General features: G+C 40.6%; 1 protein-coding gene across 4 annotated transcripts in view; it reads left to right on the top strand.

The window, feature by feature from the left end:
• ebf2 (EBF transcription factor 2) overlaps nt 1-16,242 on the top strand; it is a 30,343-nt gene that overhangs the window by 9,891 nt on the left and 4,210 nt on the right. For all 4 annotated transcript variants that reach the window (XM_017413598.2, XM_017413596.2, XM_017413597.2 and 1 more), the window contains exons 7-8: nt 14,518-14,599; nt 15,997-16,138. In XM_017413598.2, coding sequence (XP_017269087.1) covers nt 14,518-14,599; nt 15,997-16,138 — 224 coding nt within the window. The remainder of the gene's footprint in view (nt 1-14,517; nt 14,600-15,996; nt 16,139-16,242) is intronic.

Raw genomic sequence — 16,242 nt, 5'->3', positions numbered from 1 at the left:
CCCCTAATCCTGATTTGAGAGAAAAGAGAAAGAGAGGAGATCACAGCTGATCCATAGGGAGGGGGGGTTGGAGGGAGGGACGGAGGGATGAAGAGGGCAAAGGCGGCCGCTCACAAAGAGATGAGTCAAGTTGCTCATGAGAGAGCATTATCTAATGCCCCTCTGCCTGCTGTGTCTAATAGTTTTACATCTGTATAATCTTAACTCCGGTGAACCACTACGCTGCGATGTGACTTCTCTGTTTGCACAAGGCCACTTGTCTCTGACTGATGGAGTGACGGGTTCGCTGATTGGTTTGATGATTGATCAGTAGAGGGGTACAGATTGATGCCTGCGAGCTCATCATCATGGATTGAACTGATCATCCGCCTGCCGTCGTTTCTCATCTTATTTCCTAAGTAGATCTAGTTTGCTGTGATGTTTCTGCTTGAACATTTTGTGGTCTATTTATAATGTAATATTATAGCTAGAAACTGCTTCAAAATGAAAGACTTAGCATCTCTTGAAGGAATGCATATCCGATACCTTTCATTCAAGAGTTTTAGACTAAGATTATTCTATATGACAGAGTTGCAGTCAAGCCCTATAACTAACATTATGTGCAAACTCGTGATATTGTGAGACGTCATGCTTAAAGTTACGTGTTGTGAATGACTCTCAGCTGCTACGACATCAAATTTAAGCTCAATATCTGTAAAACTGACTGAGTTATTACCATTTTTGTGTTTTCTAAGGTCAGATGGCTGTGGTGGCCATTTTAAATAGGGCTGACTCCACAGGGTAATCACTTATAGATGTGTCATCATTAATTATTTCCTGAAAGTTTCATTAAAGTTTGTCCAGTGGTTCATGAGATATTTAGATAACAGACACATGCACACACAGAGATGGGCAAAAACATACTTGTCTGCCTTCTCCAGCAAACGATAATGATTCAGTGTTTGAGACGAAATTAATAAACAATAACTACTATTCAAAAGATTAACCAAATGGGAATTTAAAAATTTTGTAAAAAAAAAAAAATAGTGTTATTGCTTTCTTTGTGTTTTTTATATGAACCTGGGCAGATCTGTTAATAGCAGTATTATTACCATTCTGACCTCTGACCTCTGAAAAAGTCTGTTGGTGCTGGACCAAATCTGGCTTCAATATTTATGAGTGAACCACAGGTTTTACAATGGGGACAAGCAGATGTCAGTATTAGTATTAGTCGGTGTGGTTTTGATGTGAGGTGTGTGTGTGTGTGTGTGTGTGTGTGTGTGTGTGTCAGTCCTCAGTGTGTGCTTTTAAATTTGGCTAAGAAGCAGAAATCAATAGTTGGTCATAAGGAGTGTGTGGAGGGATCCATCGTAGGGCCTTGTGAGGGGCAGTCGGGTGATCAATGGCAGCCACTATCTCACTAATTGATCGTGTTTCTAAGAGAGGTTCTTTTTTTTCTTCTTTTTTTAACAAGCCGGTGCTCAGAGAAAAGAAGAATAATCAATAAGAATTTTCCAATGATGTCAATACAGCCCTTCTATGCTCAGAATGAGCTCACAAAAGCTCTCACACACAAACCATTTTGAGTCTGTTAAATAAAAACACTTTAACCTGAAATATCTAAACATATTAGTGATTTCTTTGTAAGTTTTGCTGTCTGAGTTGATCACTTCGCTGTTTGAAGCAATGATTTCTTGTCCTGAAAAATGACTCGACTTCAGATGTTCGGCTCCAACAGGAATCCATTATTTCTAATCTGAGGTTGTGGGCAATATTGATCTGTTTGTATTCGTGGTTCTGGTTATGTGCGCGTACCGTTGTTTCCAACGAGTGAGCAAACTGTTTCCTTTTTCCCTTGTCCAAATCAATTTGCAGAAGATTGTTTTAGTTTCATCTCGATCACAAAATTCCCAAGTTTTACGCTTTTATTGCTAGGGAATTCCTCACACGGTTTGGAATTCCCAGGGCAATTCTTCCAATGAAAACTGCGCATTTCTTTGTATGATAATGTGCAAACACACATGTGGAGTCTCACCTTTGCAGTGCAGCAAACCTGGGTTTGATTTAGCCCCATAAAATATCTAGATAGGACAGAGTTGTATTTGTTGTGGCCAAACCTCGAAAATAACGTGGTGTACAATCTCATGCAATATTATGAGTTATCAGGCTTAAAAGTGTTTGTTGTGAATGACTCTCAGCTATTACCTCATCAAAGTTTAGCTCATTATCTTTAAAAACGACTGAGTTATAGACATTTTGGTGTTGACTAATGTTCATTAGTTGTGGCAGCCATCTTGAATTGGACTGACTCCAAAAATCAATCCGCTGTATCGGCACATCCAGTGATTATTGTCTGAAAGTTGCATTAAAATTCATCCGGTGTTTCATGTGATTTTTTTGCTAACAGACGAACAGTTAGGGCTAAAGTTTAAATCAAAGATGTTGCACAGTGAAAGAGACAGAATTATAGCCATTTTTGTGTTTTGCAAGGTCAGTTGGTTGTGGTGGCCATCTTGAATTGGATTGGGTCTAAAAGTTAATCAGTCGTAGAAGTACATCCAATAATTATTCACTAAAATTTGTGCATTGTTCCATGAGATATTTTGGTAACAGACAGACACAAGCAGAAACATTATCATCTGCCTTCCCCTTTCTGCTGTGAGCAATAATAAACACAAACACACGATGCTGCAGGACTTTTTCAGCCCTTCTTGCAGGTTTTCTACCTGCCCTCACAACAGACCACACAGTTTTCCTCTTCTCCTGCTAACGGGGAACAGCGGCCTCCTCATTCTTCCACTTCAACCAAAAAGAAAATAAAAGCTACAAGACTTTGGGAAAAGAACATTAAACTATCAGCCAGAGAATAAACGCAGCAACATTTTTTTTGGTCCGTGTCAAGGGGTCGAATTCCTCCTCTCTCCCAGATGGATACTCAAAATCTGCCGCCAAGTTGTTCTGTCGGGTCGTCATGAACGCTCTTCAGAGTTTTATGTGTGAGACTTTATTGTCATTTTTTGGACTCTGTGTTCTCATACTCCCTGTAAAAGGGATGTGTTATAGCTGTTATGTTAAACTCCACAAGAGCACAGCCTTGCTTTGCATGCCCCGGCATTACTGTTCCTGTTTCATAAAGCTGACTTTAGCTTTTCTTCTGAAAGGTAATGAAGAGCTAAAAATCTGGAGGTGATTTCTGGATGAGACACTTCAGAAATTACATCTCTGTGATACATTTTTTTACCCTAAGATTTGTTTTCTTTTGAAGACACAATTCAAAAAACAAACAGAGTATTTAAAGATGTCTCCCATGCTTTAAAGTGGCCGATAGTAACATATAAAATAATATATATAGAATATGTTGTTCCCACAGTACCAGGGTTGGGTTATAAGAGATAAAGCTCGGACCCTGGAAATGGAGACGCTGCAGTTTTAGATAAAGGTGTGGTGATGGAGCTGGAGAGAAAATAAATGGAGGATAGTTGTGCACGTCTTTGTGAGCAAGGAGACAAACTTTAAAATAAGAAATGAAACCTCTGAGAAGCAGGGGTCAAAGTCAAATAGATCAAAACTTATTCACCCTAAATAAATATTCTGAGACTACAAACCATTTAGGTGCAGAGTAAGTGATATTTTCCTTTTATAGGATCATTTTGTTGCAGAAAGAGACACAAACCAAAGTAAAGTTGCTGCTAACAAAGACAGACTTGCCTTTAACTAATGTTAGCATGAGGTTGGCTCAGTTGCTGAAACTGCATGATGAGAAGAGCTAACCAGTAAGAGAGAAGTGTCAGATTTTAGCTTTGTCATCTGATGATAAACTTACAGTTTTGCTTTTATAAGCAGTAATAAGTTTTAAAGTTTTTCCGTCTATCGGCACCAGATGAAGTCAAGAAAAATGGGGCTTTAATGTTTTGGGAGGCATTTCTGCACAGCCAGGGGCATTTTTAGTTCTCTCTGGTCCTTACATCACCTTGTTCTTGTTTTTTTTTTTTTTTTTTTACGATCCATGAGGTGTAGTTGTTGAATGGCATTAACTATTTATTCCTGCTATGATGCACACTGCTCAATGCATTTGAGATTTACCAGCCAGTCATAAACTTTTAACGCTTTCTGTTTGCCTTTCTATTGATTTGCGTTCCAGTTTCCAGTGTTTTGATTTACAATGACACAGATGTTAATATGAATTTAGAAATGGCCTGTCTGTCACATACACGCATAGAGACAAAAGTCAGACACACTGCTTCGCTCAGTCCACTGTCACAGGTCTGTCCCAGGTGGTCCACTTCTGTCCAGTCCCTCCAGACCCCCTGTCAGCGAGCCCCTCAGGCGGCAGTGGTGGTGGGTGGGTTGGCGGGGGGACTCGGCAGTGTGGCGACAGGGCCCTGAGGCTCACACAGTGAAGCGGCACACAGGCTGGACCACTGAGCAGCTGGCACAGGAGCACCGGGATGGCTCCTCCCTTGGGGCACCGCAAGCAGGAGATTGACACAAAGACAGACAGGGAGAGAAGACAACAATGTCTAGAATATCAAATCCCCTGACAGGTACAGCTTCAAACGGCAAGGGCCTCACTCAGAGTGAGGCTGAAGAAAAAAAGTTCAGAGACCTTTGGTAAAAAAAGAAAAAAAAACTGCTTTCAAATACGTGTTCTCAGGTGAGCTGGGCACATCTTGGACTCCAGTGAACAGGAAGTGAGTGAAAACTGGCTGATTACAGGTGGGGTTTGTGTTTGGTCACCACTGCCCTTCTTCCTCTGCTGTTGTGGCTTTCACCTCACCACAAACATCAGGCCCGGTTTGTTTTCTGACAGCGTGTACGCAGATGAGAGGGCAGTGAGAGCCAGAGAGCAGAAGAGACCTGTTTGTCTGACCAGTAGGAACACTCACCTTTGGTTTGGCAGGGAAGAAATAAAAATAGAGACACTCAGAGGATTATATCAGCTTGGTACGTCAGATTTAAATCGAATGGAGATATGTGTGTTTGCTAATGTATCATGTGACGTTCTTGCAGTTGCCATTTACTTTGTAAAAACAGCATCTTGTATCAGTGTAATCAGGATCTTGTGTCTGTGTGGGTGTGGAGTCAGAGGGCATTTAGCAGGGGTATTTAGGAACAAGGGCTGTTTTCTTTGGCTGGATGCTGCTGCTCAGAGAGGAGCTGCGCTCATGTTTGTCACTGGCTTTGGTCAAACTCCTTGTTAAGGTCTTAAATTTCACTAATGACTTAACAATGCCCCCTGGTGCTGGACCGACCTTGCAAGTCTTCTTGTTTTTTTTGTTTGTTTTTTCTGGGACGTGGACAGACTGTGTTTTTCTCAGGGGTTAGATTTCCCTAAAATCCCCTCCTTTTTCTGTTTCTGAAAGCTTTTTTCAAACACTAATATTTACACATGTGTTGTATTACTTAAATAAAATTTCATTAAGGATCCCTGTTGGCTTGCTCTTAAGACAAAAGTCACCCTTCCTGCTGGCCAAAAGTAGCCAGGCACCATGGTTATGGTGAAAAAAAATAAATCTGTTTTTCTGTTGTTTGCAGTGGTGCTTTACTATATGGTCTGCAAAGTTAAATTTAAGTCACTTTTTTTTTCAAGGATTTCAAGACATGTAACTTTCAAAAGAGGCTGTCATTTACAACTTTTAAACAGTTATAGCCAGAATACCTTGTGCTTCCTTTCTCTGACAACTAATATCGTCAACCTGAAGTTTAGTGTTTTTTAAATCACTGATTCATTGTTAAAAAGCTACTATTTATTATTATGTGTACAGTTTTTTAATGTAATATTGCTACAGTCAGGCAGAAACCTCATATCTCCCCATAACAAAACAACTTTAGAAAACAAAGATAAAAGTAGAATTTGTGATTTGTTAAAAACAGCACTGACTTAAAAAAAGGAAAACATTCCTAAAGTTAGTTAAGATGTGCTTCTTTTTCACATAAGGAATACATTTCCTTCCTATAATAAAGCCCCTGATGTTGTATTTTTTAATTATAAGTGAAAATCTGATGCAAAAGGAAAACAGTGACAGCAACTTTACAACTGTAAATTAATTAAAATCCTTTGGATGTAAGAATGTGTGTCTGTGTGTGTGTGTTGTGGTCCTGATGAATCTGTCAGGACTCAGGGCAGGGGGTGATGTGACTGCTGACAGCCTCCCAGCAGGCATGCTGAGAGCCCCGATAGTGTGTGTGTGTGTGTGTGTGTCCTCCCGTTAGCTCCCCCCAACCACCCAGCTCTTCAGTCCTCGGCTCCCACACATTTGCTGTGTATTAGCCACGGACAGTAAATTACAGCGCCCTGGATGTCTGAATGATTCCATTCCCTTCTCTTCACACGTTCCTCCTCTCTCCTCTTCCTTCAGCACCATTATCCAGCTCACCTTCTCTGTCTATATTCCTCGTTTTCTCTCGGTCTGATCTGTTTTCCTCCCTCTGTCTGTCATATCCGTCCGGGCTCTTCAACTCCCTCAACCCTGTCAGATTTCTCTCCCCTGTCTGTCTTTCTCTCACTTCTGTTAAACTTCTCATCCTCCGATTCTTCCATTGTGTCACGCTACAAAGCGTTCCCTCCCCTCACACACATCCCCTCCACTCTCCATTTACTTTCTTACAAGCAGGTCCCTGCTGTCTGTAGGCTTCACGGGTTTCTCAGCAGCTCCTCTCGCTCTTGTCCTCCTTCCTATACCTCCCTCTCAAACCTCCCCTTCACTTTCCCTCTTTCACCCCTCCTCCTCCTCCCTTTTTCTGGAAACAGATGTTGTTTGTCAGATCTTATCATTACTGGCTAATTAAGAAGACATCTCTTCTCCTTCTGTTTTTGCTTCTCGTCTTCCTCTCGGTGCCATCCATCGCAGATTCATTGTTCTTCTTAGAAACAAGGTTTGGGTCGGGGGTTTGACGCTCACATGTTGGCGGTAACTGATTAGAGGTAGACTGATTGAAAGGCTATCGAAAAGGTGACATTAGAGTTTTTATAATGCACCCAATCTTTTGGTGTGTTTGGAACCTATCCATTTGTTACATGCATCTCCATGTGACAGTTATGAGAATGTATTTTGAATCTTTGTCCCTCAGGACACGCCAAGCATGCTGGGAGAGGTCAGGCCACTGATGGGACTTCTATTCCCTGTCCTGGTTGTGAATTCATGTTTTCTAGACTCTGAATATCTGTCCATAGCCATCTATTTGGCAGAATGAATACCGTCCCATGTGGCCGAGCTCTGTTTGCAGTCCATGCTTTAGGCTTAATGCTGCAGACTGAAACATTAACTCATTTCAAATGGTTGAAATGCACATTTAGAAGCAGGCAAAAGGTTCTGGGGCAAAAAGACTTTTTCGCACCCACGAGAAATCCTGCTGAAATGTTGGCGTGCCTCCGGTGGGCTCTTCCCATCAGCTGGCTTTTCCTCTCGGCTTCGTCGTGCCACAGTCACTTTTTGTCGAGGCATGCCTGAAAGTTTTACAGCAGAGCCGAGCTCTATAAATCAGCACCGCCGGTTCAAGTGTTTGGTTTTGCCACAGTTCTCAAGTTTAGAGGCAGGCTGGGTCTGGACTGAGGCTGCAGGGGTGAAACCAGTCAGGGACGCAGCAAATCCAAAGGGTAAATTTATTAGCTCATGCGCACACTGTCTGTGTGAAACTGTACCTGGATATGTTTTTTTCTTACTGATTATTTTACCTCAAATCAAAATGCCAAAGTCTGTTTTTTTTCTCCCAGTAAACTGCATTTAATTTTGCAGCTTTCGCAGATGATGTGACTAAATCAAAGTTGTCCAGACATGACGTTGTTATTCCTCTATGCTGAAAGAGAAAGGCAATGTTTTTTCCTGGGTCTGTGTGTGTATGTTTCTGTTAGCAAAATATCCCATAAACCAGTGGACAGATTTTATTGAAACTCTCATATAGTGATCATTAGAGGAACAGCTATAACTGATAAACTTTAGTAGTTAACAAAATTAATGATGGTCGCCACAGCTTATTGACCTTAGTAAACACTAAAATGGCTATAATGCAATCAGTTTTACAGATACTGAGCTAAAATTTGATGTGGTAACTGAGAGTCATTCACTACACATACTTTGAGTGCCATTTAGTGAACAAGACATTTGCTTTAAAAGAAGACATTAACTGGTAGAGTCAACCCTATTTGTCTGTTAGCAAAATATCTTGTGACCCACTGGACAGATTTAAATGAAACTTTCAGAAATGTTTCACTGGATATATATCTGCAAATGATTAACTTTTGTAGTCAATCCAGTTTGAGATGGCACCACAGCTATTCAAGCTCAGACAGCACAAAAATGGCTGTAACTCAGTTGTTAATATAGATGTTAGGCCAAAGTTTGATGTGGTAGTAGCTGAGAGTCGTCCCCAACACATACTCTGAGTGTGAGATCTCGATTAATGTTATTTTCAAGGTTTAACCAAAACAGCTAAAACTCAAACTCTTCTCGAGATGAAATGATGTTAGTTTAAAACTCTGGCATGAAAAGGCATTCCTTCAAGGATTGTTAGGTCTTTAATTTATTTAAATAGGCAGGAATAATAAATCTATTGGACAAAATTTTGTTATAGAAATTGGCCAGTAAGATAATAAAACCTAATCTAATCTAATTATGATATAAATTAATGTTTAAAGACACAACAGAACAGGAGTTTGTCTGTGTGATGTTAGTGGTCAGAAGTGAGCAAAGCTGAAGCTACAGATATCCCTGTATGTTTTTGGAGGAGGAGGGGAGCTGGCTGGAGGGGCCGGTGTGAAAGGTCCTGTGGTGGTATGCGACAGAGGGGGTATCAGTTCGTGGAGGGTTTTCTGTGCCCCATTAGCAGTGTCAGAGGTCATGTGCCCCGGGTGTTAACCCTGGTGACCAGTCTAGCTTCCAGTCTGCCAGGGGACCCTGGTCCAGGGGTATTTATTACTTACTGCCACCCCAGCCCCCACCCCATCAACACACACAGACACAATCACTCCATCCCCCCAAAACACAAATCTCCTCATGGAGGAAAACAAATCACCTAAAGTCACTCCTTGGCCAGAGTACATGTGCTAATTGGATGTATATCCATATGATGCACAATGATCCACTGGTAGATTTCTGTCTTGGTGTGAAACATTTTGGAGTTTGTCCACATCTTCATCCTTTGCCACATGTTTTGGCTCATTACATGCTTGTCTTTATTAAAAATCATCAAGTATTTATGTGCCAATGACTCTGAAGCATTTGTTTTTGAGGCATCTTTTTTTTTAACTAATGTAATTTTGCATGACTGATTGTGCACACATGGTTGCCTGTCTCCGAGTATGTTTTTCCCCGTGAACCCATGCATGCATGCGCGCGTGTGTGTGTATGTGTGTGGTTTGCGCAACCTTTGTGTGACACATGCATGCATGTATCTTGGCCTGCTGTATGAGTTAGTGCGCTCAGTGTGTGAGTGTGGCAGAGGAAGGCCCTCAGCATGTCAGTATGTTTTAATGCTTCACATCTGGTTTCCTAATTTTCCTCCCTCCAGCTCCCCTCCACTGCGATGTCAGGACACTGTTTTGTTTTTTCAGGGTGGTGGTGGGTTGGGGGGTCGGGGGGTGATGGAGGGGATGTCTGATGAGTGATGGCCTTCCATACAGGACGTCAACAATCTCCCTCCCTTCCTCTGTCTTTGCCTCTTCTCTTCTTCATCTCTTTCTCTCTGTTGTGTAGGCTCTTTATATTTCCTACACCCACTTTTTATGATGAATGATCTAGATCAGGAGTTATATGTATTCTTTTTTTTTTGGCAGAGCAACATTTCCACTTCCTTGTTCTTTTTCTTGAATTTTTTTTGCCCTATAATTTCTTATTAAAGTGTCTATTTGCAATATTTGGTCAGCTAAATCAAAACTGGAAGCCCCCAAACCAGCCACAGAAGTAGCAAATAATTTCCTTTTGGAAAAGGTTTTCTAGCTGAGCTGCTGCCACCAGTAAACCTGCATTTACAATGAGCATGGAGGGCGATGTGTTTTATGACTGTGTGAAAAGGCAGTTTATGTCAACAGTGATTAGTGTTGATGAATGCCTATGAAAGGTTTTGTTAAGCTTAGTTGCTGCACTGCATGATTGAGGCCATGTGTAAAGCAGAGAGAGTTAGACCTATGTGTAACAGATGCCCTAATGGACAGAGAAATGTGAAACTGAGCGTCCACTCCAAAGACTGAAACTATAAAAAAAAAACTGCCACTCTCTGTTCGGTCATTGGATGGTAGTTTTAGTCAAGCAGGTTGTCACACTTAGGATGAGCAGCTCATTGGAGACTTGGACAAAAATACAAAAGTGAAGAAAGAATAAAAATATACACTCTGAAGGTTCAGGACATAGTTTATCATTTGTGTTTCCTTTTTTAAAGGGCTACTTCAGATACTTTCAAGTGAGGTTTTGTGGAGAGGTTATGAACAGTTAATAACTTCCCTGTTGTAGATAACTCTTTAAATGACTTCAGTTTGGAGAAATTAATTCTGGCGGCAGCAATCCACTTTGGTTATGGTCCCGCTCACTCCAGTCAGAATTAGACTTTATTTATCCAAACTGAGGTCATTAAAAGTACTATCTACAACAGTTAAGATATTATTTGTTCATGTCCTTTCCATAAAATCCCAACAAAAGATCTGAACTATTGTTTCTGCTGTCAGTGGACAGAAGATGTTGCAGATGGTACAGCCTGGTTTACATTTCTGACCACATGCAGCTCTTATAGAAATTTAAAAACTTTTTCTAGCAATAAATAAATAAATAAAAATACAGAAAATTTGCTCCTATTTTATTTTAATATCATTGCACAATTATGCATTTAGCAGAAGTTTGAAGTATACCCTCTAACCAAAATCCCTCATCATAACAGTGCAAATATTGATTCTTACTTCCCATCAGTCTAATATTGTGTAACTATTGTGTAAACAAATTGAATAACAAAGAATCACCTGCATTATGGAACAAAATAATTTGCAAATGTATAGCATTAACAGATTAAACATAGACACACTTGCACTAGAGGAGTTCTTTGAAAATAGCCTTTCTTTGCAATTTCCCCCGTGACACGAGGATTACCTCCAGTTCTTTGCGTGTTCGACTCATCTTCTCTGCGTGAACGGGGAGGCGTGTGGGTGTGTTACTTCACCAAAACAAAAACAAACAACAGCAATATTAAACTTTTGCAACCACAATAGAGGAGGGGGATAGAGAAAAAAAAACACAGAGGGTCCTCAACTTCTTATTAATTATGCAAGATTAGTCTAATTATAATTCAGCAAATGAATGTGTGGCAGAAGGTGCGAGGCGACGGGGCTGGGAGATTTGCATGTTAAGTGGGCAGAGGGAAGCGGCTAATGCATGCTAATATATGCGTCAATGTCTCGCTTTAATTTCAGCATTTGCAGCTGTGTGCGTCCGAACTGAAAGNGGGGGGGGGTGAAAAGTTGACTCATTGGGTTTTTTGGGAGGTAGGAAGGGGGGCCGTGCAAAGGTGTCAGTGGATGCATGCATGTGAATGTGTGTCCATGTCTGCGCGAGGCATCTGGTGTCATCTAAACAAGGAATGATGAGAAGAAAGTCAACAAACAAGGTCAAGAACCCTCAGAAAGTGCACAAAGCCTGAGATGGATGTGGGCAGCCTCTGAATTAGGGCTGTGGTTTCTGGAACCTCAGGCATCACTTTATTGAGAATTTGTCATGTCAGCCTGTAAAAAGTTTGACAGCAGCTTGTTAGTCCACCAAAACCAAACCATAGACATTAAACCATTGATTCCTGAGCTGTTATGATTGACACTCTACTGTAAAGCTGCTTCTTTAAAATGACCCAAGTCATAAGAAATATTTTCTACGATATGACGTCCATAACTCTCAAAAGAGGCTGTAAACTAAAAACTTAAGATTCTGGGTTTTGTTCCATTGTCAGAGTCTAGAACAAAAACCTTCATAACTTTCTTTTATGGTTCATTGCATTACTGATATTTTATTGTTTGTTAAACTTTCCTGATGGTGTCAAAAAAGACAGAAATCGGTACGACGAGGAAAGAAAGAAAGATGTTGGAGATGCTCAGATGTGTCCTTTTTACATTACATTATCAGCCCAAACTGAGGTCTACAGCAGCTCTGAGGGTGAAGGTTCAAGCTCTCACCAATAAATTGTAATCGCTCTCTTCCAACAACAATATTGATTGTCCTCTGAGCACATAACTCAAATCAAATAATACTGGACGCACAGTTGGATCCAAAAACTAGCTGCAAGCCAGGTTTTGTTCACAAGGGAGGAAACTGGAAAGAGGCGAAGGATGTCGGAATGGGCGAGTAAAAAAGCTGAGAGAATGAGGGAGAGATTAATATTCGATGGGAGGATTCTGAGCTGAATTTCCTCTTCAAACAGCCGCTATCCATTAAGATGACTTATATTTGCAAAGAGCCGAGTGTGGGTGGGATTGGACCGACCCATGTAGCTCAAAAAAGTTGCCTCCTTCTGTGGCATTTTTCTCCTCACTGTTATTGTTTGTTTAGTTGGAGCAGTGACAGTAATGGAAGAAGTACTCAGAGATTCGACTTAGAGACTGATACAGCAGTGTTGTATGTTCAAAGTTAAACACAAAGATCAACTTTTTTAAAGTACAAAAAGATAACTAAAGTGTCAAAGAAAAAGAGCCAGTATTATATAAATTATTATAAATGATATTTCAAATTAGGGTGCATCTGTTAAAGGTTCAAGTTGTGTTGATTTAACAACTTTATCTACAGTTTTATATGCAGGATCTGTAAAAACTGAAATAATAAGATGTTATTAATGGGAGTAGAAGGAACTTTTTTTTGTTGGTTTTTAAAATAGTTCTTTAAACATAAATATTATGTATGTTTTCCATAATAAAACATTTATTTTAGAAATTTAGAGAAATCAATTTCTATTTTCTGGAGGTGTCATAGAGCCAGACGTTCAGATGATTGATACTGACTTTTCAAAGCTATCAGAGGCAATAAAGACAGGAAATATTTAAGACTGGTTTTATTTTAGGAGTTTGTGGTATCTTAAAAATGTCCTACATTATAGATAGTGTATAAATCAGGATCTTAAAAATAAAGAGTTAGTAAATATGTCAGACAAAGGTGTTTTATAATACAATATTTTGTACAACAGACCAAAAGTAGACACAAAGGTATGTTTGTGTGTTTTTTTTATGTAGTGATGTTGAGAGATAAAGAAGCATAATCTAAAAATAAAAAAAGAAGCTATGTTGAGGTGTAAAGTTTTAGATTTCAGATTTAGGGTGTAGTAAAAACTTAATCAGTAAGAAATTCACCAACACTTAGTGACCCTCAACAGGATGAAACAGAGCCAGATGTTTACTTTCATTTTAGCATTATTGCTTGTTTTAGCAGTAATATAAAAAATATCAAGATGTACTGAGCTTTGTACAGAACAATGTGACTATTATTCAATCATTACTTTTAAAAGTAACTAATCCAACAACTGGTAAAAGCACTTATAAACTTTACTGATGCTGAACACTTATTGGATCATGGATGAGTTTTTATGGACCAAACAAGACAGAAACATGTTCTCTGTGAGGTGAAGTAAACACCTGCTTCTGGAGAAACTGTTTGCAATAATTACATCACCTTTTCTCCAGGTTCACTTTAGTTTTATTTTACTGTAAATCTTGTGATTTAATTTAAGTCACCCGTTAATATAAACAGATCTCCTCATCCTCACCTGCCTGCTTCTCTCCTCTCAGTTTCCTTCGCCTCTCTCCTCCTCTTTGCTGTATTTCTGTGAAGGAATGTGCTCTCATTGTTGGCTTCTCCTTCCCATCGCTGTCTTTGCCTCTCAGCGTGGGGACTTTGGGATTGCGGCAGAGCTGCGTTGCCATGGCAGCTGGCTGTGTTGCCGAACTGCGTCCACCTGGGATTTGGAGTCTCTCTTCGTAGTTTTCCCCCCTCTCCTATTTATTCCAACCTTCCTCTCAGGTTTTCTCTGTTGTAGCTCAGGCTATCAGCGCCCCTCTCTCCTTCTGCTGCTCCACGCTCCAAACATAAAGTTACATACTTAATGAGACAACCTCAAAACACAATTCATGTCCGTACTAGCACCAGCGCGTGCCTCTTTCACTGTCTTCGTCCTGCCGCCTCTCCATTTTAATTTTCTCTGTGGTTGTCTCTACTTTGTTTCCCTCTCCATTCCCATGTGGCGGTTCAAATGTGGCATTGTGGGATACCACAGTCCCCTGAGTCTGCTGCATACATCACCGTCTCTGTTTCACTTTCAAACACAGCAGCTCTTTTCTCTGGACTGTGCTTCAAAATCTCATTACTTGATTTAAAGTGAAATAACATTGACTTTAAACTTAACAGCTGGGATTGATGTCAGAACTGTGATCATGTACACACACTCACACAGGATCTGTCTGTGAAAAATAAGGTTTCCTTTTGACTGCTAGTGTGTTGCAGAGTAGTTAACAATCACATACAAGAGTCTTTCATGTCATTTCTGAGCTGCTGATGGAAAAATGTGTCCTTTTGTTTACCTTTGCAGGTTTTTCTTGAAGTTCTTTCTGAAATGTAACCAGAATTGTCTGAAGACGGCAGGAAACCCAAGGGATATGAGGAGATTTCAGGTACATATCAATTCAGCATGTAGAAAAATGATAACATAGAACTTAGAGAAAATTGTCAAATCAATGACAACATCATCTCTCTTTTCATTTATTTCAATAAAAGGTATAGTTTCACATCCAGTCTGTTTCACTGCTGTTTTTAAAGTACAAACTTTCACACGGCAAAGCTCTGTCGGAAACCAAAGAAGGGCTGGAGGAAGGAGTTAAAGGTGAAAGTTAGAAATCAATAAGGAGCCAGAACGATGGAAAGACAAACGAAAAGAGCTTGATATGTGGGAGACACGGTCGTGGGGGTGCTGGGGTGCAGGAAATAGGTTGAGGTGTTTCAGGAAGTTGTCAAGAATTGAGTGATTGGCTCCAGATGGAGAAGGTCAAGCTCTGTGACCCAGGAAGTGGTCACAAGGGACACTCCGAGCTCACTTCCTCTGCCGTCTTTCAGCACCAGCGGCCTCTGTCTGGCATTCTCCTTCGCCCAGCGAACCCTCTCTGTCCCCTCTCCATCTCGGTAACCCCCCTCCCCCCACCCGTCTCCCACCATGTTTGGTTTAACTCCTGTGGTGTGACACATGCTGAGAAGTTATGAGCACACAGGCGCTCGAAGACTCTCATCTTTGGGTTAAAAGGTGATCAGAGCCAGGCGGGAGTTTGCTGCTTGATCGATAATTTACAGTTATTTTCCTTTGGGTTCCCTTTTTTTCACCACCTATAGAACATATGTAATCACTCTTCTTTCTTTTTTTTTCTCCTTCACCTGCAAGGTTTTTGTCATGTGTTTGCTATGGTATAGAATATTTAGCATGTACTATTCAATTAAAATTCTATCTACCCAAAGATCTTTACTGTTTAATTCCTCTATAGTGTAGACATACAAACACAGAAAAGCTCCTTATCATTATAAGAAACAAATATTCAAACAAAGTATTCACTAATAACCTCTCCTTGATTCATAAGTGTCATCTACGAGAGGCAGATGTGAGCAGGGACACACACATGCTGCAGCCAGAAAATCAAATTATTGTTGCAATATATCATTCACTACTTTAACGGCCAGCTCAAATGGGAGATTTGGTCCATATGTTTGTTGTCATTGAGGGATTAGGAGGAGACAACGACGAGCCCTCTGCATGCTGTATGAATCAAAAAGTTAGGCAAGAGGCCATATGGAGACCCGATGGAGGAGTGGAGGGGTGTGTGAGAGGTGTCCCCCCCCCCCAGAATGCAGACATGCCGTGAAACTCCCAGAGATGTCACATTACCTATTAAGAAAAATGACCATCACCTGAACCCCCAAAACAAAGTGTTGCTCAGGGATTTGACTGTTGCAACCTAAGATGTTGACCCACAGCTTGAAGTGCCCTCCGTTTCCTCATGTGTCTTCTTCTTGTCTTCTCGTTCAGGTGGTCCTGTCCAGCACAGTGAGCGTAGACGGACACGTCTTAGCAGTGTCCGACAACATGTTTGTACACAACAACTCCAAACATGGCAGGAGAGCTCGCAGGCTGGAGCCAGGGGAGTCCGTGGAGAACACCATGGAATATGGTATGACGGTCATGCTGAAATACAGCCTTTACCTGATGATTTGTTTTATTGCATATATTGTGATATTATTGTTGGATATGATGATGATGATATAGGTTGGGATA

The sequence above is a fragment of the Kryptolebias marmoratus genome, linkage group LG1 (genome assembly GCF_001649575.2).
Source record: "Kryptolebias marmoratus isolate JLee-2015 linkage group LG1, ASM164957v2, whole genome shotgun sequence".
Lineage (NCBI taxonomy): Eukaryota > Metazoa > Chordata > Actinopteri > Cyprinodontiformes > Rivulidae > Kryptolebias > Kryptolebias marmoratus.
Note: the sequence above shows the minus strand (reverse complement) of the source record. Positions and strands in the feature narration are given on the sequence as shown.